Source organism: Mercenaria mercenaria, chromosome 17 (assembly GCF_021730395.1).
Source record: "Mercenaria mercenaria strain notata chromosome 17, MADL_Memer_1, whole genome shotgun sequence".
Taxonomy (NCBI): domain Eukaryota; kingdom Metazoa; phylum Mollusca; class Bivalvia; order Venerida; family Veneridae; genus Mercenaria; species Mercenaria mercenaria.
Window position 1 is genome coordinate 32,794,949 of NC_069377.1, and position 27,775 is coordinate 32,822,723.

General features: G+C 35.0%; 1 protein-coding gene across 18 annotated transcripts in view; it reads right to left on the bottom strand.

Annotated features, from left to right (window-relative positions):
- The window catches only part of LOC123536165 (MAP kinase-activating death domain protein-like), a 115,623-nt gene that overhangs the window by 51,090 nt on the left and 36,758 nt on the right, over nt 1-27,775 (bottom strand). For all 18 annotated transcript variants that reach the window (XM_053527613.1, XM_053527611.1, XM_053527604.1 and 15 more), the window contains exons 7-10: nt 5,923-6,009; nt 4,076-4,246; nt 2,603-2,761; nt 347-563 (exon numbers count right to left, since the gene is read on the bottom strand). In XM_053527613.1, coding sequence (XP_053383588.1) covers nt 347-563; nt 2,603-2,761; nt 4,076-4,246; nt 5,923-6,009 — 634 coding nt within the window. The remainder of the gene's footprint in view (nt 1-346; nt 564-2,602; nt 2,762-4,075; nt 4,247-5,922; nt 6,010-27,775) is intronic.

The window sequence follows — 27,775 nt, forward strand, 5'->3', positions numbered from 1 at the left end:
GTTCACTAACAGTTTCTCCAATTCCAATAGGCTTTAAAAGCGAACAGCATGGAGCCTGACCAGACTGCGCGGATGCGCAGGCTGGTCTGGATCCATGCTGTTTGCAAACCCACTATGTTGGTTTTTTCATGGCACAGTTCACATAAAAATTATGGTACAGTTGAAACTCGATACCTCAAACTTGCTTATCTCTAAATTCCCATTATCTCGAAGAATATTTTTATGTCCCGTCCCAAAAAACGTGTTCAAAATATATCATTTTAAGTCGAATCTAGGATATTTCAAACTGGGGACTCGATCTCTTGGAATTTGAGATACCAAGTTTCAACTATACCTACAAACTTACCAGTAGGGTAGTCATCACTGACAACCTCGGAAGCTGAACTCAGGGCAGCACCCATAGAGGACGCGTCATCGTAAACACGGAATACTATAGGCTGCAGCTGATTGGCGTACCATTTGGCCTTGTCTCCTATCAACAGAGGATCAAACACAGAGGTCTGCACTCGCAGGAAGGCAACATTCTGTGGGCACAGAGACCACTCACCAAAATATTCAACAGCCTGCAACAAGAAAATATAAACCATGTTCTAAACATGCTTTAACCTTTACCCTACTGAATTTCTAAAATGGACTGGCCCATCATTCAAATTGGGCAGTACCACTTATTACTCAAAGGGGTGTTCACTGAAAATTTACAGACTGAATAGCGAACAGTACAGACCATGATCAGCCTGCACGGACATGCAGGCTGATCTTGGTCTGCACTGGTCGCAAAGGCAGAATCACTTGCCGCCAGCAGGCTATAGGTTAAGTCAAAATAATTATCTGACCCAAATTTGAATTTTATTATTCAACCGTACTAATCAAATGTAGGTACGTACTATTGAAATTATATTTGATGATTTCCTCTTTGATTTACTTATCAAAAATAATCCCCCTTGATACCTCAATAATCCACTGAAAAAAAACATGAAATAAAGACTCTTCTTAGAAAAATATATTTAAGTCTTGATGGACTATTTCTAAGTATTGGCAATTCCTATAATGAATATGTTCATCTTTCAATTTGGACAGTACCATTAACTGTTAAAAGGGGTGCTTACCAAAAATCTACTGTCTGAATGGCAAACAGTGCAGATCTTGATCAGACTGCATGGATGTGCAGACTAATCATTATCTACACTGGTCGCAAAGACAAAATCAATCATGTCCACCATGATAAGGGTTAAGCAATCTTATGCAAATTACTGTAAATCACTGCACAAGCTTTCAATTAAGAAATGCATTAAGAAATTGTCTCTACAAATGCTGCAAACACTAAGTATCAGACAGTTTGTATCACACTTGAAAGGAAGTTACTGACTGGCTGTTCAGTTGATAAATTAATCATTTCCCTTTGCTATTTTCTTGAGAAAAATAGCTGCTCATCCAGACAACACAAGATGATGGATGAATAGGCTCTTAGACCAGCCGAGAGACTGGTTATAAAGAATTATATAAAAAACATCTTTTTTCAATACTTTTAATGCTTTGATACTTTCATAGTCAAAAGCCAGTCTTTACCGGAGATTTCATCAGTGAAATGATAATAACATTGTTTTACTGGGCGTAGGATACAGACTGGCTTGTCTATGTATTTGAAATCTTAAAGAAATATATTGGAGGCTAAAGTCTGATCTACCTAATATGTTACAGGATTCCTCAGGGCTTTATTTTGCAAGATACACATATAAACTATACATTATTCTAAGTCGCTAAGTTTGGTAGTGAATCTTTTCAAATTTGTAAGATGTCTTTAGCATTATTCTAAAAGTCACTAAGAGTGGTTGAATGATCTTTTTCGAATTTGTAAAATGTCTTAAAGAATGTCAATTTTAGAGCTAAAAATAATTTTTTTATCTCACTGTGAAAATCTTGAAATATCAGTTTCAAAAAAAAAAAATTCAGAAATTTTACATAAACTTTCCATGGTTATACAGCTTTTAAGCTAACTAAGATATTGTGGAAGTTTCATAACAATTCATCAACAAAATTAATATATTTAGAATGTTTTATCTTTTTTATCCAAATTGGCCAAAATTAAGAGAAAATTCAAATTGGGAAGAGGCCATGGCCTTTTAAATTAGGATTTTTTTATGTTTTAATTACTCATTTTCAGAAAAGGGAAGTTTATTAAAACCAACACTTTTTTCCTTCTGCAAAAACTCTGTAACAGAGGAAGAAATAAGGTGATTTCCTAATCCGTAATGAGCTTGTTTCCTTAAAATGTGAAATACCAAATATGATTAATAAGTTTTAAAAGAATGTTTTAGAAAGTTTCTCAGTTTCTCTGCCACAACTGGGAAAAATAAGCTTGTTTTGAACTGGGGAGTGGCCAAATATCAACCTCTGTTATAAAAAGAAGGAAGGCCCTGACAGAAGTGCAATTTACTGCATTTGTTGTCATATATGTGTACTTTACTGTTGTCAAATGACATTTATAAGTTCAATTTTACTGCACTTATTGTCATTTAGAATAAGTACATTTTAGTGGACATCTGTCATACGAAATAAGTGCACTTTTCTGGACTTGTTGTCATATGAGGAAAGTGTATTTAACCTGAGTTTTAGCCAATCTGTGGGTAAAATGTGTCTTCACCGGTCTTGATTTCAGGAAACTGTATAACTGGAAGGCTACAACAGGTCTGGGATATAGTCTCAGTGTCCTTGTATGCTCGGAGAAGTTTCCCAAAGTGTTTGCCGAGTTGAAAAACCTCACCTGTAAATAGATACAATATAACCCCTATTAGCTGACACCTCTAAATAGCAAGCACCTCTCTACAATGGCAGCTATTTGATTTCTCATGAATCTCTTACAACATAAATCACCCAAAGGCAACAACTTCTGAGAGCACAACAAATACAATCAAGTCTTCCCTATAATGTTGCATCTTGACTAGTTACACTGCCTATAATCAAACGTTAATTAAGTAGGTAAAATCTGGATAAAGTAGGTCATACCTGTATTAAGTAGCTCAAACCTGGATTAAGTAGGTCAAACTAAAACCAGTATTAAGTAGGTCAAACCTGGATTAAGCAGCCAGCCAAGGAATTGACACAATCTGGCTGCTTAAAGACAGGTGGCAGCTTAAGACAAGTGGAAATTAGAACAATAAGTCTGGATTGGGAAGACTGAGGACAGACTGCTTCTGACAAGTGGCTGCTTAATTTAGTTGGCTGCATTAGCAGGTTCAACTGTAACCACACACTCTTAAATTCCTTAACAGTGCCTTTATTTCAAATATCTTTAGACAAAGACCCTTTAAATAATTGTGTAAAAATCTTCAATTTAAGGACATAAAAATTCACTTTCTGAGAAAGCTCATTAATGCAGAAATATTCGCACACAATTACAGGTTTGCCAGTTTTCCCCAGACATTTTTATTCTTCCAATCAAGTCAGCTGCCATTACAGATTACAAAATTTCTATTCAACTGCGCAATCTTTAGACTTCCAGGCAAATTATCTCAAAATTCTTGAATACAAGTCCTGTTTTTGCCTATTTACCATATCTAATAAATCATACTTCCAAAAACTGATACCGTTCAAAATGTCAAACTTCTCACATAAGGTTTGTCAATGGTCTAATCACAATATACAAGGGGTAGAAGTATCTAGATTACAAAGAACATAATTGAGCCACACCATGAGAAAACCAACATAGTGGCTTTGTGACCAGCATGGATCCAGACCAGCCTGCACATCCGTGCAGTCTGGTCAGGATCCATGCTGTTCGCTAACAGTTTCTCTAATTGCAATAGGGTTTGAAAGCGAACAGCATGGATCCTGACCAGACTGCGCAGGCTGGTCTGGATCCATGCTGTTGCAAAGCCACTATGTTGGTTTTCTCATGGCGCAGCTCAATTATACTCATGTCATGAAAAGTAAAAATTTACAATATAGCAGTTTTTCCATTATCCTTTTTTTTCAGTAGGGATATGAAATCAAGTGACTGACAAAAAAGTTTTATCTATTATTTTTATTTTCATATATGGATCAATATGACTACAAATGAAAGTTTTAAGAAGGTTACCATGGCAACTCTTGTGGCAACATCTACAGAGTCCACATCGTTGCCGTAGATGAGAGGATTGAACCCTGTCGTTGATGAGAAACTTTCTCTTCGTTTCCACATCTCTGGATTTTGAGCAAGAGCGTCTAAATTCTTAATTGGTTGTGGTGTCATACTCATGCTTGTAAGGGCCTAAAATAAATATACAAATTCTTTCTTGGTTGTGGTGTTATACTCATGCTTGTAAGGGCCTGAAATAAATATACAAATTTTTTCTTCCTTGTGGTGTTATACTCATGCTTGTAAGGGCCTGAAATAATATACAAATTTTTTCTTGGTTGTGGTGTTATACTCATGCTTGTAAGGGCCTGAAATAAATATACAAATTTTTTCTTGCTTGTGGTGTTATACTCATGCTTGTATGGGCCTGAAATAAATATACAAATTTTTTCTTGGTTGTGGTGTTATACTCATGCTTGTAAGGGCCTGAAATAAATATACAAATTTTTTCTTGGTTGTGGTGTTATACTCATGCTTAAGGGCCGGAAGTTAACATACAAGATTGAGTCACAACTGTGGCCTCTAGAGTATTCATAAGCTTTTCCTTTGATTTGACTGGTGACCTAGTTTTCGACCCCACATGACCCAGTTTCAAACTTGACCTAGAAATCATCAAGACAAACATTCTGACTAAGTTTCATAAAGATTGTTCACAACTGAGGCCTCTACAGTGTTCACAAGCTTTTCCTTTCATCTGGCCTAGTGACCTAGTTTTTGACCCCAAATGACCCAGTTTCGAAATTGACCTAGAGATCATCAAGACAAAGTTTAACATTCTGACCAAGTTTCATAAAGATTAGGTCACAACTCTTGAGTGTTCACAAGGCAAATGTTGATGGACGATGCACGCCGGACAATGACTGGTCACAATACCTCACCTTGAGCACTTTGTGCTCAGGTGAGCTAAAAAAAATTAGCAACATGAAAAACCTTTACACATACTATTCAACTGATTTGTACTTGGCAACATTTTTGAAAGCGTTTACAAAGATTCTCTCACTTACTATTTATAGACCTATTGTGTGACAACAGCACATCGAAAAAGATAAAAAAAAAAATCTAAATGAATCATTGTGTGACTAACTAATATCTGTAACCTTTGCGTGAGAAATTGTACATGAAAACTTTTCAATGTATACTGTTCAAACTGTCAAGCATATATTATTTACTTCTCTACATCCTATGCAACATTTAGGAACATTTCTCTATGGCATAACAATTTTTTATCCAGATCTGATGAATCATGTTAGCTGAAAATTTTCATTTTCAGTAACATTTTCTGTAACTCAAAACACTGTGACAAAGGTGACAAAGAGGCAATATATTGATTTTTTTTACATTTTGTTATGGTAACAGGATATGAGGTAGACCCATTAAAAGGTTATTGGGTAAATTTGGTTACAGGGTATCAGGTAAACTTGGCCACAGGACATTAGTTATATGTGGTAACTATAAAAAGAATATATGGTAAACTTGGTAACAGAATATTATGTAAACTTTGTAAAAGGGTGTCAGGAAAATTTGGTAACAGGATATTAGATGAACTTTACAGCAGGACATCTTGGTGACAAGATACAAGGTAAACTTTGTAATAGGGTATTAGGTACACTTGGTTACAGGATATCAGGTAAACTTGGCAACAAGACATCAGATAAACTTGTTGAAAGGTTAAGAGGTAAGCTTTGCAACAGGATATCAGGTAAACTTGATGACAGGATAAGAAACATTGTAACAGGGCATCCAGTAAACTTGGTAACAGGATAAAATGTAAACTTTGTAACAGGATATGTGGTAAGCATTTTAATTACCTGTTTGAGATGATTTTTCAGAATTGTCCCCTCTGGTTCTGCCATGGGAGGTAATTCATTGTGGCCATGCTGTGAAGGACATGTAATCTGAAAATAGAAAATGTATTCATTTATTGATTTGATTTCATTTTTCAACGGTATCTAATTTATATTACTTTAGAAATAGTACCAGTTAGAGAAGCGTGACAAAAAGCTGAGAAATCTGATTTCTAAGTCCTTCAAATTACCAAAAAAGTTTTACAAACCTTAGTTTAATGAAGTCTTTTTTTGTTTGTTTTGGGTTTAACGCCGTTTTTCAACAGTATTTCCGTTATGTAACGGCCGGCACAGTTAACCTAACCAGTGTTCTTGGATTCTGTACCAGTACAAACCTGTTCTCTGCAAGTAACTGCCAACTTCCCCACATGAATCAGAGGTGGAGGACGAATGATTCGTCACGGGGAACGTATGCCCCACCCGGGGATCCAACTCACGACCCCGTGATTCATAGATCTGCGCTCTCCCTATTGAGCTAAGTGGGTTGGCTAAGTTTTTTTATCTTGTTATATGAAAGTCTGAGATGTTTTCTAATACTGTAATAGCAAATTATGACAATTTTTGCCAAGGAAGCTGCCTTTCATAATAATCATCATAATGCATGCATTTTTTAGTTAGGATCACAGGTTACTTAGGCCACAAATAAGAAAACAAGAGGGCCATGATGGCCATAGGTCGCTCACCGGAGTAAAACACCATAACAAGCATGTTTGACCTAGTGACCCAGTTTTTGATACCACATGACCCAGTTTCAAACTTGTCTGAGTTTTCAAGGAGATAAACATTCTGACCAAGTTTCATGAAGATTGAAGCAAAAATGTGGCCTCTATAGTGTTTTTTTCTTTCATTTGGCCTAGTAACCTAGTTTTTTACCCAACCGGACCTAATTTTTAACCTGTCCGAAATTTCATGTAGACAAAATTTAATATTCTGACCAATTTTCATTAAGATTGGACCAAAAATGAGTGTAAACAAGCATTTTCTTCCATTTACCTAGTGATCTAGTTTTTGACCCCGAATAACCCAGATTAGAACTTGTCCATGATTTCATGAAAACAAACATTCTGACAAAGTTTTGTGAAGATTGGAGCAAAAAAGTGGCCTCTAGAATATAAACAAGCATTTCCTTCGATTTTACTATGTGACCTAGTTTTTGACCCTACATGACCCAGAGTCGAAATCATACAAGACTTCATGATACCAAACATTCTGACCAAGTTTTATGAAGATTGAATCAAAAATGTGGCCCCTAGAGTGTTAACAAGATTTTCCTTTGATCTGACCTAGTGCCCTAGTTTTTGACCCCACATGACCCAGATTCAAATTTGGCCTAAAGATCATCAAGATAAACATTTTGAGCAAGTTTCATGAAGATAGGGTCATAAATGTAGCCTCTAGAGTGTTAACAAGTTTTTCATTTAATTTGACTGGGTGACCTAGTTTTTGACCCCATATGATCCAGATTTAAACTTGACCTAAAAATCATCAATACAAACATTCTGACCAATTCTCATGAGTTTATTATGAATTTCCTTTGTTTTAATGATTCAATTGTTTCTGTGACTTTATTCACTGAAGAAAATAAACTTTTAAGTGTTTGAAAATTAAGTGGCGTATCACTTGATTTTTCACAAGGCAGATACATGAATAAAAGTTATTGGTTTGATCAAAGTGTTTACTTATAAACAGGTGTTATAGTTTGTCACAAGAGCAAATGAGCACCATTTTGTGACCACCAACATTAGGGCTTTGCAACCAGCAAGGATCCAGATCCGAGCACATAAATCCTTTTCTGTTTATCCCAAATCTTTACTGTTTGTTTACCAATTTTTGCACTTGTACGCAACTGATATTAAGCAAACAGTATGGATCCAGATCAGACTGCAGGGATGTGCAAGCTGATCTGGATCCATACTAGTCGCATAGCCCTATCCTTAGTTTTCACATAGTGGTGGTCATTAAGTCAAGGTGTAATCGTTTCCATCTATAGTAAAAGTTACAGTAGGATACCTAAACTGTATTTGCTTCACTAACAAGAGCTGTCCGTAAGACAGCACGCTCGACTTTTCTCAGTGCCTGACTCTGAATTAGAGCTTTGCCAGTAAAAAAAATTCCAAGTTAAAAAGGGACAAAATTCTGTCAAAATTCAAACAGAGTTATGGGAATTGTGTCTCCTGGTGTAGACTTTGACAGAAAATAACTATTTTGAGTTTCAAGTCAAAAGCCTTAATAGTAACAGAGATATTTGACTTTATCAAAAAATTGAACAACAAATTCTAAGTTAAAAAGGGGCATAATTCTGTCAAAATTCAAACCAGAGTTATGGGAATTGTGTCTCCTGGTGTAGACTTTGATAGTAAATAACTATTTTGAGTTTTAATAGTAACAGAGATATTTGACTTTATCAAACATTTTAACAAAACATTCTAAGTTAAAAAGGGGCATAATTGTGTCAAAATTCAAAATCAAAGTTATGGGGATTGTTTCTCCTGGTGCAGACTTTGATGGTAAATAAGTAATTTAAGTTTCAAGTCAAAAGCCTTGATAGTAATAGAGATATTTGACTTTATCAAAAAACTTAACAAAAAATTCTAAGTTAAAAAGGGGCATAATTCTGTCAAAATTCAATCAGAGTTATGGGGATTGCTTCTTCTGGTGTAGATTTTGATGGTAAATAAGTATTTTAAGTTGTAAGTCAATAGCTTTGACAGTAACAGAGATATTTGACTTTATCAAAAACTTTAACCAAAAATTCTAAGTTAAAAAGGGGCATAATTCTGTCAAAATTCAAATCAGAGTTATGGGGATTGTTTCTCCTGGTGTAGACTTTGATAGTAAATAACTATTTAAAGTTTCAAGTCAATAGCTTTGATAGTAACAGAGATATTTGACTTTATCAAAAACTTTAACCAACGGCGATGCCGACGCCGGGGCGAGTGCAATAGCTCTACATTTTCTTCGAAAAGTCGAGCTAAAAACTATGTTCAGTTAAACACATGCAATGCATTTTACTCATGCATATTAATGTTGTACCAGCTGGTCTAAACTAAAATTCAGAACAGCGTTAATCATTCTTGCAATTTTGTCACATGTACAGGGGGTGGGGAGGTGCGTTGGAAGAAGGCTGTATAAAAGCTTATTTGCAACTTAAAATATAAGTCAAGGTGTAATCGTTTCCATCTATAGTAAAAGTTACAGTAGGATACCTAAACTGTATTTGCTTCACTAAAAACTATGTTCAGTTAAACACATGCAATGCATTTTACTCATGCATATTAATGTTGTACCACCTGGTCTAAACTAAAATTCAGAACAGCATTCATCATTCTTGCAATTTTGTCACATGTACAGGGGGTGGGGAGGTGCGTTGGAAGAAGGCTGTATAAAAGCTTATTTGCAACTTTTAATGTTATATATTCTTCTTTTTCCTTATTTTCTGCCAGACTGTAAAACATTATACTAGCAGTCAAAACAATGACATTGCAACACAAAACCGGTCTATAAGCAATGTTCTCAAATTCATAGACCATAATCAAGTATTAACCTTTAGCTTGTTGGTGGCATTTTAAGTGATTCTGCCTTTGCGACCAGTGCAGACCAATTAAGATCACGGTCTGCTCTGTTCGCTATTCAGTCAGTAAATTTTCAGGGAACACCCCTTCGAATAATAAATGGTATTGCCCAAATTGAATGATGAACCAGTCCATTTTAGAAGTTTAGCAGTTTTAGGGCTAAATCAACAGGAAACTAGAGCTGCTTTTGAGAAAAGTGCATGTCTCCCACAACTGCAATTCCCAATCAGACTTTCAGTGCTTTGATTATCAACAAGAGCTGTCCGTAAGACAGCCAAGCTCGACTATTCGAAATATTGTCCCAGAAGCCGGAAAATATTACCCAAAAAGGTTAAATATCAGAAGAGTTTTAAGTTCAAAAGGGGGAATAATTTGACCAAACTGCATATTAGTTATGGGACTTGCTGCTATCAACTAGTTTTATAACCCCGAAAGCACATGTGAAGTTTCAATTCAATATCTGCATTAGTTTTGGAGATAGAAACTTGCATGTAAAACTTTAACCAGAATTTTCAAAGTCTAAAAGGGGGCATAATTTGCCCAAAATACATGCCAGGAATATATGGGACTTGATCCAGTGAGGTTAGTAACTGATCTAGTAAAAGAAAAAATAAGTTTCAAATCTATACGCCTTTTAGTAATAGCTGTATGTACTTGCACGCAAAACTTTAACCAGAATTTGCTAAGTCCAAAAGGGGACATAAGTTGGCCAAAATGAAGGTCAGAGTTATGGGACTTGCTGCTATCAACTAGTTTTATAACCCCGAAGACACATGTGAAGTTTCAAATCAATATCTGCATTAGTTTTGGAGATAGAAACTTGCATGTAAAACTTTAACCAAAATTTTCTAAGTCTAAAAGGGGGCATAATTTGCTCAAAAAACATGTCAGAGTTATGGGACTTGACCCAATGAGGTTGATAATTGATCTAGAAAAAGAAAAAATAAGTTTCAAATCTATATGCCTTTTAGAAATAGCTGTTTGTACTTGCACGCAAAACTTTAACCAGAATTTTCTAAGTCCAAAAGGGAGCATATTTGGCAAAATGAAGGTCAGAGTTATGGGAACTTGCTGCTATCAACTAGATTTATAACCCGAAGACACATGTAAAGTTTCAAATCAATATCTGCATTAGTTTTGGAGATAGTAACTTGCATGTAAAATTTTAACCAAAATTTCTAAGTCTAAAAGGGGGCATAATTTGCTCAAAATCATGTCAGAGTTTATGGGTCTTGACCCAGTGAGGTTGGTAATTGATCTAGAAAAGAAAAATAAGTTTCAAATCTATATGCCTTTTAGAAATAGCTGTATGTACTTGCACGCAAACTTAACCAGAATTTTCTAAGTCCAAAAGGGGCATAATTTGGCCAAAATGAAAGTCAGGTTATGGACTGCTGCTATCAATAGTTTTATAACCCCGAAGACACAATGTGAAGTTTCAAATCAATATCTGCATTAGTTTTGGAGATAGTAACTTGCATGTAAAACTTTAACCAAAATTTTCTAAGTCCAAAAGGGGGCATAATTTGCTCAAAATACATGTCAGAGTTATGGGTCTTGCCCAAGAGGTTGGTAATTGACCTAAAAAAGAAAAATAAGTTTCAAAGAATGCCTTTAATTGATGGCTGTATGTACTTGCATGCAAAAACTTAACCAAGGTGTGACGCCGACGCCGACGCCGACGCCAGGGTGAGTAGAATAGCTAGACTATTCTTCGAATAGTCGAGCTAAAAACAATGTTTCAAGGACCATAATTCCGAAAATCCTGGGCCGATTTGGCTAGTTATCAAATTTGGCCGAGAACTTACGGTCAAACACATTTTGTTCAAGTTTGGTGGAGATCAGATGAGAACTGCTCGACTTTAAGAGCGCGGACAAGATTTGTGACGGACAGACGGACACACAGAGTAAATCAATATGTCTCCCACACCACTGTGGTGTGGGAGACATAATTATGTAAATAATGACTTGCCTGCTGCATGTTTACAAGTCAAATACATATCAATTTTGCTGACAAAAAAAGAGAGAATTTTTAGGCTTTGAATTTCTTAAGGCAGCTGGCTACTTCAGACATGTTGAAATCAGAACAAAAAGTCAACTGGGGAGTCAGCTGACTGACTGCTTAAGGTATTAGGCCCATAATAGAGTATCTCCTTTTTGAAGGGTACTCATTTTCTACATAAACCTACCTTGACTGCAATTTTCAGGGGTGCGTTTGGGGGGGGGGGGGGGGGGGGGGGGGGGGGCGTAGGTTCAAGCCTCATTGGGACCAAATATTTTTTCCTTAATTTTCTTTTTTTTTCTAGTAAGTTTTTACTTCTTTAAAGACTTGTTATTGATTTATTGTACAAAAGTGAAAAATATTCATTTGATAAGCGATTTCTTGCTGTTCAAAGTGAATTTACCTCTGAAATAGAAGGGGTAGAGTTAAACATCTTTAAAAATACTGAGTTATGTGCGGTAAAAGTTCTCTCTTTTGCCTTCATTCTTAGATTACATATTGTGGAAGAAATCTAGGTAAGTTTTACCTCTGCCCCACAGTTACTTTTAAGTGAAGTGAGCAAATTCAAAACAGACCCACAGGATTCGACCTGAATTTTTCAATGTTAGAGATAGAAATCTGTCTCATTAAATCCGTTTGCTTGAACTACCCTAGAAAAAATGATACCGACATTTTTATTTCTTAGTTTTATGATTGTTTACCAATAGTTTGATGATTCTTTTATGAAAAATAATGGTATAATGAATTCCCTGCAAACGTTTTGGATAAAGGCCACCACTTTGAAATTTATCTCTACTTGAGCTTGAGTAAATACTATAAATAACACAAAATTTATAAAAAAAACTGCACAGTAGAAGTTTTTAAAAATTTGCAACAAAGTGCGAAGCATGGTCAACTGTAAGTATACACCAAGCAAATGCCATTTTTTAAACGTTACTATTAGGGACCTAATACCTTAAGGCAAGTGGTTGCTTAATACAGGTGGCCACGAATACAGGTTCACCTTGACTGTTATTGCTGCTGTAATTACAGATACAAGTGCATACTTTGTGACAGGTGTACCAATATCTGAACCTTTATATACTATAACAATTCAGCATGTTCCCAACACCCGCATTATGATACTACAAATGTCAGACCTAATACAATATGATACATTTAAATTTACTGCCAGTCATGCCCCATCCCCGGTATGGCATGCACTCATTCGACCACCCTCAATGAACTTTTCAACAGGATTTCAATGATACAACAAATACATGGTCAATAAATGTTAAAATGCTCCTACATTTCAACACCATGTTATACATCTGCAAGATATTCAATAACATACAAAAACCTTACATTTTTCTGAGCCTTGCATCATTAATCAGAGAAGTAATTTCCTCTCCGCACTAATGATGCTTGCATGGTTAGGCTGGCTGTTACGTTCCAATGATAATTTCTGAGAAATTTTGACGTCTATTGCTATATATGTTTTCTAAATTTCCCATCCCTATAATTATGTCTCATAATGGCCAACACATATAACAAGAGAAAAGCACTATTCACCCACGAAAACATAAATACAATCATGAAACGACAAAACGGAAATCAAAAAGTTGAAAAATCTTTTACTGTAAAATTTAGTTGACTTTCTTCTGGTTTTATACAAAAATTGGAAATTCAAACATTTCCCAGAGTTCTCTCCCTTACTTCAGTACTTAAGTATGTCAAAGTGAAGCTGTCTATGTCAGGAGCAGAGATTCAAGCTTAGAGCTGAAAGGCATAATCTTAAAAGACAGGCAAGGAGAAAACTGAATTTTTGCTTTTTTATTGCTTTTGAAAAGCAAATTTGCTTTATTATACCTCATCTTGACTGCAGTGACCTTAACACTGTTACATCACTGATTGACTAGACAAAAGAATTCAAAGCAGTAACCCCCGTAACCCTGATGTAAAATACATTACACTAGATAACCTCCTAAGTTTAAAATGTAAAGTTTAAATAGCTGATTAAACAAAATGGCTTTTTCCACAGCGGATTAGGGTTTCAAGTGACACAACTTGTGGGTGGCTTTTCAGCTTCTGATAGCCGAAGATCCCAGGTGTATCTCAGTCCTCTGACATTATTTTATCATGTGGGTTGAAGCACCAACTTTCTGTAAGCCAGCTGGATGGCTTTCTCACATGAAGAATTCTACACCCCAAGCAAGGTTTCCTCCACAGCGGTGTCTTTAGTCTGGTGGACACTTCATAATCATATACAAACACTACCTTTAACATTTATCCTTGACATTTCTAACAAATGTGCCAATGAAATACATTTGACTTATGAAACTGCATTCCCCTTCATTTGCAAACCAAATTAGCTTCCGCAGAAAATGTCGAAAAGTTATAAAAGCTTAAAATTAAATCAACCGCTCAAAATGTTTATCAATGAATTATTCATGAGACGAGCTTTTGCAGAATTAAAAGTCTCATTTGGAAGGCTATACTGTAAAAACTAAGAACCAAGCCTCCATTTGTATTCAAAGCACAAGAAAATGAGAAATGCCAAAATCAAGTAACATGCAACATTAATCTCTGAAAAAGAAATAGAAATGGTACTTTAATAGCTTTAATAGAATTATAATCAGCACATGAGTATAGTTTGCAATATTAACTTAAAACTAAAATAATAAAAAAATAAAGGATTTTTTCTTAATTTCTTATAGTTTCAAAAGAATTTCTATCAGCACATTAATAATATTACTACTTGACAGAATTGTTTAAACATACTCTTTACTTACAAAGTAAATGTACACTTCACATCACATTTTGGTCAAATAAAGTTAAACAAGAGCACCGCCTTGCGGGTGCTGACACTCATCTGATTTTTTTGTATAATAGAAATATTGTCCTACCCATGATTTTCTAAGTCTAAAAAGGGCCATTATTTTTGCAAAAAGCCGGATAGAGTTATGTTTCTTGATGTACAGTGTCCACTTATGATGGTGAAAAACTGTTGCAAGTTTTAAAGCAATAGCTTTGATAGTTTATGAGAAAAGTTGACTTAAACATAATACACAACCAAGAAAATGATTTTCTAAGTCCAAAAGGGGCAATAACTATTGCAAAAAGCAGGATGGAGTTATGTTGCTTGCTGTACAGGGTCAGTTATGATGGTGAACAAGTGTTGCAAGTTTCAAAGCAATAGCTTTGATAGTTTAAGAGAAAAGTTGACCTAAACATAAAACTTAACCAAGAAATCTGATATTTTCTAAGTCCAAAAGGGGCCATAAATCTTGCAAAAAGCAGGATGGAGTTATGTTTCTTGCTGTACAGGGTCAGCTTATGATGGTGAACAAGTGTTGCAAGTTTTAAAGCAATAGCTTTGATAGTTTAGGATAAAAGCTGACCTAAACATAAAACTTAACCAAGAAAACTGATTTTCTAAGTCCAAAAGGGGCAATAATTCTTGCAAAAAGCAAGATGGAGTTACGTTTCTTGATGTACAGGGTCTGCTTATGATGGTGAACAAGTATTCCAAGTTTCAAAGCAATAGCTTTGATAGTTTAGGAGAAAAGTTGACCTAAACATAAAACTTAACCAAGAAATCTGATATTTTCTAAGTACAAAAGGGGCCATAAATCTTGCAAAAAGCAAGATGGAGTTATGTTTCTTGCTATACAGGGTCAGCTTATGATGGTGAACAAGTATTCCAAGTTTCAAAGCAATAGCTTTGATAGTTTAGGAGAAAAGCTGACCTAAACATAAAACTTAACCAGGCAACGCCGACGCCTACAACCGCTGAAGTGATCACAATAACTCATCATTTTTTTTCAAAAAATCAGATGAGCTAAAAATGAATGCTTTATTACCTTACAATTTTTTTTTTTAGCAATCTTAAGTTTAATCACATGACTTACATATTAATTGTCATGTCTCTGTTAGCATTATAAGTACCCCCTTCTTCTTAGATCCTAATACAGCATACAGCAAAACCTGTCACAGCAGACACCTCTCTTAAGCAGACACTTGTCTTATGCAGCCACCTCTCTTAAGCAAACACCTCTCTTAAGCAGCCGTAAGTTATGCTGCTCCCTTAAAATTGCAGGCTGTTTAATCTTGGTTTGTCTGTACTTTAATCATTATCGTATTTCCAGGTTTCTTTTGATCAACAATCCAACCAGTTTTAATGATCAACATTCCTGCCAGATTTAAATTTGATTTATTCAGCAATTAGAGACGAAAACATAAAAAGTTTGACAACATCAATGTTATCTGAGAATATAACTGACAAAGTAATAATGCCCTGTGGCATTTGATGACTACAAAAAATTACAGGAAAAAAATAATCTCAAAGCCGTAATGATCTAGCAAGCAGATTTTTACAAAGATCTTGACAATTCTCAAGCCTGCTACAAACTTTTTTCACAGTAATCTTAGCCCCAATTTCACGAAAATACTTAAGTTTGTTAGTTGACTTAAGTACATAAATTTGCTTAAGGAAAGTAATATCTTAAGCAAATTAAATCATACTTCAGTCAATTAACAAACTTAAGTATTTTCGTGAAATCAGGGCCAGGAGTAATCTTTCATTCAGTAATTATTTAAACCATCAACAAACTTTAAGTAAATCTATTAAATTAGGTACCACTTCCTGGTTATAATAAATTATATTACCGGTACGTCTTTTTTCTACTTTTCCACGTTTCCATTTGTGGTGTAATTAGTAACATAGCTTTTAATACTTAACAACTTCCTTGCATGTACCTCTGCTTAATTGTTGTTTTGGGTTCATTTTCCCCCGAAACTTAAAAAGAGAAAAGCTGATTTTTTTCGACAAAGACCTCAGTATCCTGGATACACGTAATAATCTCTGTAGCTATTTAGCTTATATAATGTCCTTGAATATTAAAAATGTTGGACTGTTAAAAGTTATACTTCTATTTTATTTTCATTAACAAACTTAGTATATCTATATTCCTCTTCAGCAAACAATAATTTCCTTGTAACAAAAAGATTATCTCTAGGTTTTAGTAAAGGTATAGAAATCTTTCAACCAATCAAACTTTGTCTACCTTTAACCAATCAAATTTCAATTCTGTCTACCAGTTTAACCAATCAGTACCAATGTCTCATTTTGGATACAAAACAGGAAAGTTTTTACAGAAGCTATTTCATATCAATATATTATATGAGTTCTTGACCTTCAGCCTGCTGGCATCAAGTGATTTTGCCTTCGTGACCAGTGCAGACCAAGACCAGCCTACACATCTGTGCGGGCACATCATGGTCTGCACTCAGTGTTCGCTATTCAGTCAATAAATTTTCAGCGAACACCCCTTCAAATAATTAATGGTACTGCTCAAATTAAATGATAGACTAGTTCATTTTAGAAATTTAGCAGGGTGAAGGTTAAGTGGTCCATTTAGACACAATCTTAGAATATGATATTAAATTGAATACAAAATGTCATGTGAAACTATAAAAATCAAAAGTCAGTGACGAAATCGTGAGAAACAGATTCATCAGAATTCCAATTCCAAAAGGAAAAACACAATCAGAAAGTTCTCTTCTTATTTAATGCCATCAGTCTGTTTCTCAAGTACTTCAGGGTATCAGAATATTAAGGAAAATGTCTTGAAGTGGGCAGAGACTTATGGGAAATACGTAAGGCAGTTAAAGTGTGTGATTTTTATTGATAACCTCCTCCGCAATACACACATTCCACATTTTGTATTAATCTATAGGCTGACCTTTACATTTTTCTTTCATTATTGGTACAGCAAAACCCCTCTAGACTTGAACCCCTGAATACTGGAAACAGTCCTCCAATCTGAATAAAATTTGCAGTCCCAAAATTTGTCTTTCTTATTTCATTGAAAAAATATACCTCTATTCTCGATACCGAACATTGATTACATTATAAAATCACTGCTGATAACCAAACAATCTTAAAGGCTTCAAAATCAGAATTTTGGCACTTCCCTTTAGTCACTATTACCAGAATTTACTCTATTTGGTGGCATATTTCAAAATAAATATTTAATGGTGTTGTTCCATACAGTAACTACACAAGATCAGTATTTAGAAATTGAATCAGATTGCTTGATTATTTTGTAAAATTCCACTGACTTTTAAAATCTCTCTGAACCGAAAAACCATCTAAACCAAAATTTTGATCTGGTCAAAGGGCTGATCAGTTTAGAGAGGTTCCACTGTATGTCTTAGCATGGCATCCTGCGAAAAAGAAAATTACGTTTTGTAACCTCTTGCAATTATTTTTGACTGCAGCAATTCTGGATGAAATTTAACTGTAGAGCTTGAATGCAGTCTAATAACTGTGCAATTGCAATTCTGAAAACCGAATTATATTAAGAGATTCTCCTGAAGATCTCTAAAAATTGTCTGCCTTTCGTGCTGATCAAATTATTGCCATGACATATAAAGATAAAGATCTGTCTTTAATGTAATTTTGTTTTCTTTTTCTGTAACAAGTTAGCCCGAAGGTCTTCATTTCCAAATCCTGATCGTTACCAAACTTGAAACTTAATAATCTAGAAAAAAAATCACAGAGCCTAAATATCGATGGATAAAGACATAGAACTGCCAGCTAATTTTTTAAAATCCAATTGTCCAAAAAAATTAATATGCAGAGGATGTAGCAAATATTAGACATTTCAGTTTCCTATACAAGTCTGACACTGAAATTTTTTCTTAGAATCAGAGATAATTTAGATAGAGCAATAAGATATGAAAAGAATATCAGATAGAGCCAAAAAGAAGGATTTCTTAACAAACAATTTTTGCAATACAATTTTTACTATACTTTCCCATACTACTAGATACTTGAAATGTTCTTAAAAAGTTGTCCCCCTTTAAAGAACAATGCCATTTGTTAAGAAATAAAAATAAAAAGAATTCAGAAATGCTGAAAACTAAGTTTGAACCTGGTAATGCAAATTTCAGTACTGGGATATCACCGCAAATCCACCAAAACAAAGGTATTTAATTATTATGTAACACTTCTTTGAAATTAGATTTTTCTAAAGGTGTTGATCTTTCAGACAATGCAGTTTTTCAGAATTCAAAGCATCTGTCTGTAAATTAACAATCATTTTGTACATATTATGCTGTTCAATTTTCCTGTAAAACAACTCTTTCTTTCTAAAATTTTGTGTTGTTAATTTAATACAGACCAAACCATTAGGCCTAAAAAAATAAATCTTTGTTTCCGGTAACATGCTCAAAAAAATTAGGGTAGGTAGGTCGAAAATTTTTTTTTTTTTTGATTTTTTTTTTATTAAGCGAGACTTTTCGGAAATTATTTTTTTGTCAAAGAATGATTACAAATAAGGGGGTTATGCCTTTAGAGCACCAGTAAGTTGATTTCTAACATCACTGGCCTTGTTTCACGCATAAAAAGTGCAGTTTTGCTTCTTTTTGTTAAAAAGTTGTAAAAAATATTCTCCAAGGCCATAAAACATTTAGGGTCGGGCTAAAAATTTAGGGTAGGTCGGGATACCGAAAACAAACAATTTTTTTTTTACGCCTTAAAGCCAAAAATCTGTGTACTGAAATCTAAATGTGAAAACACTGTCATCTTTCCAACTTCACTACACCCACGCCTGGATCCATAAAGTCAATACATGTAGTGCTAATGAAATTAACAAGCCTTGGTAAACAATTAACTCACTTCTACAGTATCTTCCCTTACTTAATGTGTCACTGAAACAAAACTTATTTACCAGATCAAAAATAGCATCATGGTGACAGATGTATTTACAACTAGAAAACATTACAACTTAACAAACTAGGGCTATCACTAAAGGTGATGAATGTACCCCCCCCCCCCACCCCCCGCATGCACTGACAGTACATTGCAATTTGACGCACACAAGACTGCATAATTATGTGGACTGTATGTATATAGACTGTATGTATACAGTTATAGTAACAAAAAACAAAGTCCCATAACTATGCAGATATTATCTAAGAATGTAACATGACCATGCACAACTTGGGTGGTATGATCACTTGTGTGAAGTTTCATTAATTGTGTGCAAGGGTTTGGTAGATTCGGCAGCACAATATTGCATATGCAGACTGTATGTACGTAGTATGTTAACAGAAACAAAGTCCATAACTCTGCAATTTTGTCGCTGAAAGAACTAACATGCCCATGCACAATACTGTTGTTACTGATCACTTGTGTGAAGTTTCATTAAATTAGTCAAGAGGATTAGGAGCATGGTGCGCACAAAGTGTCTATGTATATAGTATAGTAACAAAAAAACAAAGTCCCATAACTCTGCAAATTTTTTTCTGAAAGAACCTAACATGCCCATGCACAACTACTGTTGTTACTGATCATTGTGTAAGTTTCATTAAATTTTGTCAAGGGGATGAGAGAGATGGTGAGCACAAGATTTGTCTTGTATATAGTACAGTAACAAAACAAAGTCCCATAATCTGCAATTTTTTTTTCTAAAAGAACCTAAGTATCATGCCCAGCCACAACTACTGTTGGTACTGATCACTTGTGTGAAGTTTCATTAAATTGTGTCAAGGGGATGAGGAGAGATGGTGCGCACAAGATTGTGTCTATGTATATAGTACAGTAACAAAAAAACAAAGTCCCATAACTCTGCAATTTTTTTTTCTAAAAGAACCTAAGTATCATGCCCCATGCACAACTACTGTTGGTACTGATCACTTGTGTGAAGTTTCATTAAATTGTGTCAAGGGGATGAGGAGAGATGGTGCGCACAAGATTGCGTCTACGGACAGACGGCAAGACGGACAGACAGACAGACGGACAGACAGACAGACAGACAACCTGAAACCAGTATACCCCTCTTACAACTTTGTTGTCGGGGGGTACAACAACACAACAAAGCGGTTCCAAACACAAACATTCATACGGCTGCAAGAAAATAAAGTCACAGGAAATTCTTTTCTTACAGAATTTCTGATGTGAAAATTGACTTGGGAATTATTCAAAGTTGTGTTTTTTTGCTGGCTGAAAAATAATATCTGATAAAGCATCTGTCACAGGGGACCAAGGACTTCAAACTCAGGTCTGTTTAATCAAGTTTCTACATTTGATTCGGAAGTATATGTGTCAGAAGCATTTGCTGACACATCAGAATTTCTCTTTGGTTCAGTTCTAGTGTCCAATTCTTGGTTAATAAGTGAATTTGAAAGGTCATATTTTGCCAGTATTCATACTTTTTTTTAACAAATGCCTACAAACCTTATACTGGTTTATATTGATCATGTACAATAAACATTTTTATTACCCACTTAATTGTCAATTCACTGTAAATCAAATTACGGAATAACCTCATCAAGTCTCATCAACTGAAATTGTACTATAACATTCTATGCCAACAACTATTACCATCTGTCAGAGTTCTAAATGTGTCAAGGCAATTAGACCACACCACACTGTTTCTCTGATTGTAACCTATACCACAATGTGACAGGATTATTGAAATCATTAACCAGCTTTCACAGCAAGGCAATCAATAAGAGATCAATAAATTGTGATTCTCCTATATTTGTCTTTACTCAGGAGAGCATGACATCAAATAAAACATAAAATTATTACCACAACAAAATTAACATACTGGCACTTTCTGAAAGCTATTTACATAGACTGGTTGTGTCCTTGCTTTCAATCAGCATAATTATCATTATGCTGAATCACAACTTCAATTGTTTGTGATTTGCCATTCTGGAAAACTATATTCCTCTGTGACTGATCAAAGCTTAGTGGTACTAATATAAATTTATAGATCTTCTTTAATTTCCTTTAAAGTCCATCTTAAAGGCTAAGTCTGGGTATTAAAATATGGGTACTCGAGTCTACATTAAAGGATAAATCTTTGTACTAATGTCAAACTTAAAGGCAAAATCTGTGTATTCAAGTCCACCTTAAACCAAATGTCTGGGTACTCGAGTCTTCCTTAAAGGCAAAATCTTGTTATGGAAGTCTACACTACAAAGCAAAATCTGGGTACTCAAGCCTACTTTAAACTTAAACTAGAAGTCTGGGTACTCGAGTCTACCTTAAAGGCAAAATCTTGGTACTTAAATCTACCATAAAGGCAAAATCTTGGTAATAAAGTCTACATTAAAGGCAAAATCTGGGCACTCAAGTCTACCTTAAAGGCAAAATCTTGGTAATAAAGTCTACATTAAAGGCAAAATCTGGGCACTCAAGTCTACCATAAAGGCAAAATCTTGGTAATAAAGTCTACATTAAAGGCAAAATCTGGGCACTCAAGTCTACCATAAAAGGCAAAATCTGGGCACTCAAGTCTACCATAAAGGCAAAATCTTGGTACTTAAATCTACCATAAAGGCAAAATCTTGGTAATAAAGTCTACACTAAAGGCAAAATATGAGTACTCAAGTCTAACTTAAAGGTAAAATCTTGGTACTAAAGTCTACCTTAGAGGCAAAATGCGGGTACTTAAGTCTAATTTAAAGGCAATCTGGTTATTCAAGTCTACCTTAATTAAAGGCAAAATCTAGGTACACAAATTTACCAATCTGACTAAAGTATATATCCTATCACGCTACGCTTAGGATCTGAACACGAGCTATTGATAGCCTCGTTCTGACCCTTCCACGACCCTTCCGCTAGCCAATCAAAAGCTAACTTACAACATTCTGCAAGCTTAAAAAAGCCAAGGTTTATGATATCCACAATTCTAATGTCATACGAGGTCAGATAGCCGGTTAGCTCAGTTGGTAGGGCACTTGCTCTGTTAACGAGGGGTCCTGGGTTCGAACCTTGGAATGACTGCAAATTTTTCTTACTCTTTAACATTCGAACAAGTCGTCTGATTGGTTCAAATAAAAACAGATTTGCCAAAATAAAAATAGTAATATTGGAAATCCAAAATATACAGAAGACAAAATTAATGCGAATGGGTCGATCATTCTCAGATCTTCGTTTAGAAGATCAAGTACTTTAGCCAGATTGACAAAGTTACCTTAAAGCAGGTCTGGGGTATTCAAGTGGAAATGCAAAATACTCTGTTATCTTTCAACCTTGAACACCCACATTCTCCATACAATTGAAATTTGTTAAGTTGTATGCAAAAAGCAATGAAGTATTTATCTCACTTTTACATCACTGGAACAAGCTTATTTACCAGACAAAAAATAGCATCATGGTAACAGATGTATTTACAATGAGAAAACTCCCCAAATAAGCATTACTGAAATTTGCATACAGCCTAACGAAAACAATACAACAGAGAGTTATCAAACAATATATATTCATAAGGCTGAGGGAATTCTTTTCTTACAGAATCTATACTAAACATCGACCAGGGATTTCAGTTTTTCTTTCCTAGCTGAAAAATCAAATATCATGAAACAGTTCTGCCACCAGGGATATAGGCCAGCAGATTGGCCTGTTTGATCAAGTTTCTACATTTAATTCATAAGTATTCAGATCAGAAGAAATGTGCTGACACATCAGAATTTCTACTTGGTGCAGTTTTAAGTACTGGCGATTACTAAACAAATCTTAAGGCAATTTTGACAAGCCTTCTTTTTTTTTTTGACAACTGGCCACAAATCTAATATATAATTTTTACTATCTTACGTGTCTAAGGTCAATTTACCATAAATCAAATAACTGAACGCCCTTATATTAATCTTTGTAAATGAAAATGTGATACATGAACTACTTGTAAAACACATACGCACCCCTCCCAATGACGGTCTGTTGGAGGCAAGTAGATAATAGTTATGTATGCTGTGACCTTGATCTTCAACTAAACAACCTCAAAAATAACAGGGGTCATCTACTGAGTAAATGCAACCCTCCTATGAAGTGTTTCTTTAATTACTGAGCAGAAACTGTCACTATGACCTTGACCTTTGACCTACCAACATTTATTACCATCTGTCAGTGCTCTAAATGTGTCAAGGCAATTAGACCACACCACACCATTTCTCTGATTATAACATATTCCACAATGTGACAGAATTATTGAAATCATTAACCAACTTTCACAGCAAGGCAATCAATAACAGATCAATAAATTGTGATTCTCCTATATTTGTCTTTACTCAGGAGATCCATACAGTTCTACTACAGACAGCAAATAAAACATAAAATTATAACCACAACAAAATTAACAGACTCAGGCTCTGTCTAGAAGCTATTTACATACACTGACTGTCTCTGTGCTGCTCCTGTCCATGCTTCGCCTAGCTAGCTATTAAGTAAAAGCAGACTTATTTCCAGTTTCAGCAGTTCCATATGAAAGCATTTTTTTCCTTTCATAGTGTATTTATCATTATGCTGAATCACTACTTCAATTGTTTGTGACTAGCAATTCTGGAAAACTACATTCCTGTGTGACTCATCAAAGCTATATGCACTAATTAATAGTTCTTCAGCTGACACAGATATGACCCATCAGCCAATCCAAGGAAGGGATTTGGGATCAGGAGGGGAAGGAGGCTCTGACAAGATCTTAAAGGATACAGTTTTAGGTCATATGGTGACTTTTCTAGTTTTTTTTAATTGTGGAGGAAGAACCCATATATGCCTCTCCAGGCAATGATTCAGGCATGGGTAGGCGTTAACCACCAACCTTCTGTAAGCCAGATGGATGGCTAATTCTCACTTTAAGAATTCTACACCCCCAAGCAAGTATCCAATCCACATCTAAGAAGGGCAAGTGATTCAAAGTCAGAGGCCTTAACCACTCAGTCACAGAGGCCCCAAGCTGTCAATGCAGGTCGTGGTTTTTCATGCTAGCCACTATCTGACAATACTGAAATTACTTACCTAGAATATCAAAGTGAAAAGAAATTGCCAAATATCATTTGTAACATTCATCTATATAAAGTCAAATCTTCGTACTCATACATCATAATCTTTCAACTCTCTTTACACCCACACACTTCAGAAAATAAATGTTTAGCAATTAGCTCAAGCTAAAAGCGTCTTCCTATGTCACTAAAGTAAAACAAAACTAATCTACCAGACCAGAAATAGCATTTTGGATTTTATGGAATGTAAATCCCCTAACTAAGCATTATGGAAATTTGCATACAGCTTAACAAACAATCCTAAAGAGACGAATCAAACACTATATATTCATAAGGCTGCAAGAAAATAGAGAATTCTTTTCTTTCAGAATTTCCGATCAGGACGTCAACTTGGGAATTCTTCAAACATTTTTTTTCTAGCTGAAAAACTAATATTTCCTGAAACGTCTGCCACTGGGGACCAAGGCTTGCAGACAGATATGTTTGATCATGTTTCCTACATTTTACTCGTAACTATTTAGATCAGAAGCACTGATATGTGCTGACACATCAGAATTTCTACAAGTTCATGATGAACTTGTTTGTATGTGCATTCACTTTTACCATCTTTATCAACAATTTTCCAGTCATATGAATGACAGTGTCTACTTGTAGCAGTGAGCCCAATCCCAACTTTACAGTGCTGCTTCACTGGTATATCACTCCATACACATGTGACATGATACCCCACCCAGTCACATTATACTTACAATGGCCTGAGTAGTCCTGGAACTTTCCTCTTAAAGCTGAGGGCAAAGGGAAGAAGCAACTAGTACTATTTTTCAGGTCTTTGGTTTGAAAAAATTGTGTTGGTATGACATTAAAACTCTAAAAAAACAAACTAACTGATCAGAAATGGTATAAATTCAAATGAAATAATTATGCAAATTACTTAATAAATAACAGATATCAAAACAAACCAGATTCTGGTTTAAAAATCCTATTCACACATTAAGGTAAAACCAGTCAGGAAATTGCTTTCTTAAACTGTCAAAGGAGCGGCTAAATTAGAATCACTTCTAGGTGAATCACGTAGCATTCTACAAAATTAAGTTAAAACTTCCAATGTGTCTCCTAATGCAGTTCTAAAATAGCGCTAAAACATTCTAAATTTTACGTCAAGACTTGTCTAAAATTGTTCAAAATCAGAGAAGCGGTATATTCAATTAAACTGAACCAAAATGTCCAAATTATTTACTAGATTGCTAAGAGAATAAACAACCTTGGTTCTTTTTTAAACTAGGTTCATCCTCATTCCTCAGATGCACTGAATTAAGTACAGAGATCATATTTGAATTATGAATTAATACATTTGGGTTCTGCTAAGACACAGACTAAAAAAATCTTTTTCTTTGGTTAACTACATTCATCATGCTGGATATGATTGATTCTGCCTATGCGACCAGTGTAGATCATGATCAGCCTGCACATCTGTGCAGTCTGATCATGATCTGCACTGTTCGCTATTCAGTCAGTATCTTTTTGGTAAGCACCCCTTTAAATAGTTAATGGCACTGCCCAGATTGAAAGATGGACTAGTTCATTATAAAAATTTAGCAGGGGTAAGGGTTAAATGACATTATTTCAGGCACAGACTGGCACCTTGCTAGAACCACCAACCTTCTAAAAGCCAGCTGTCATGAAAAAATTCTACAAAAGATTTCACTGAGTCAAAAATAGTCATAAGTGCTTTGACAGGAGCAGATTCAGGGACAAAACCAGATGCAAACAAACACCAAGGCAAAACTTTTAAATGGAGTCTGAGAAGTGCTTCCGCACTGATCAGTGTGTGTTAGCATAGCTACACCACCAAGATTATCCCAGTGTATTCTTTCATTTATTGTCTAGACCTTTTTCACCTAAACTGACATTTTTCAATAAATTCTGTAAGGAATATTGAGACTAAAATTTTAATTTCAATACAATCACTATGAAACTGAATGTCAATTCTTTTATGACGTCCCTAGGTATCAATTATATGTCAAAAACATTCAATCTTATAATACACCCACACAATAAAAAATCTCTGGCAAGCACTTACTACTCGAAATAAAAACACTTCCCTTCCAGACAAATAACGGAAGACTCTGATTCAATATTTCCTCGCACTAACTTCATTTTTCTTCCCTTGCTTATCAATTTTCAGTAATTTACATTTTCTGAGAGTCGAGACCGTTTACAATTCTAAACACAATTTAGGACTATTGATCTGAAACCTACTCTGATTCACAGATGAAGGGAATTTTGTCAATTTCTGGATATACTCGTACTCTGACACAAAAAACAAAAACAACAAAAATGCATCAGAAAAAATGATTAATGGCACATTATATTAGGAAACATTTGAAAGACATGCCCAATACTTGTTAGTTTGGGTTTTAGTGCCATTTCTCACCAGTATTTCAGTAATAATGTCGGGCACTTAACCTAATCAGTGTTCCTGAATTCTGTACCAGTACTAACCACAGGCCCCATCTAACGCATCCTTATGGTATAGCATTTATATAGTAAGAAAAAAGAAAAGGTAGGACACTTCTGAAACACCAAATCTGATTTGAAGCTAATATAGAACGTACGGTTCAAACGATACACTTAATTAATTGATATTATTGTAATAAACCTACGGCATAAGTTTAACCTTTATCACTACAGTATTTTTAAAGAAATCAGCGATTTTCCACAAACTTCAGATTTCTACATCTTCCCTGCTTGTATACATCCGGTTTGCAACGGAGTGAATTTGTAGTCCTTATTGCGGTGGTCAAAAATAAACCTTCGGTATCGAAGGAATAAAATTTCGTGAAAATAAATCGAAAAATTTATATTCTGTACCGGCTTGGCCCGATATAATAATGTTGTGGTCACGCTTAGCAGCGCTTCTTAGTTGTTCTAACTGAATTGACATTTTTGTTTATTATTGTTTGTCGCTATTTTTTCATTCAGTTCTATTGAAGTAATGATGATGAAGGTATATAGCCGAGGTATATCGATTTTCCCGGTATCTGTCAAACTATACCTATTAACCAATGAAATCGCAGAGGATATTCGCACCGTAGATCCGGAAACAGCGGAGCAAAGCAAATGTTGGACTCGATTCAAAATGTAAAACATCGATTTTATAGCTATAATAGGACTTATTTGAACACTTTTTGTGATATATTTGTTAAAATTAATATTTCCAACTAACGTTTAAATTTTATTCTATTGAAATCGATCATATATTAATGAACAAGAGAATATGGGTATTCGGAAGTGTCCTACCTTTTCTTTTTTCTTATTATATAATGCTATACCATAAGGATACCGTTAGATGGGGCCTATGGTACTAACATGTTCTCCACAAGTAACTGCCTATTTTTCCACATGAACCAGAGGTGGAGAACGAAATGACTTCAAACACAATGTCTTTGTTCACATTGTAATGGAGAAC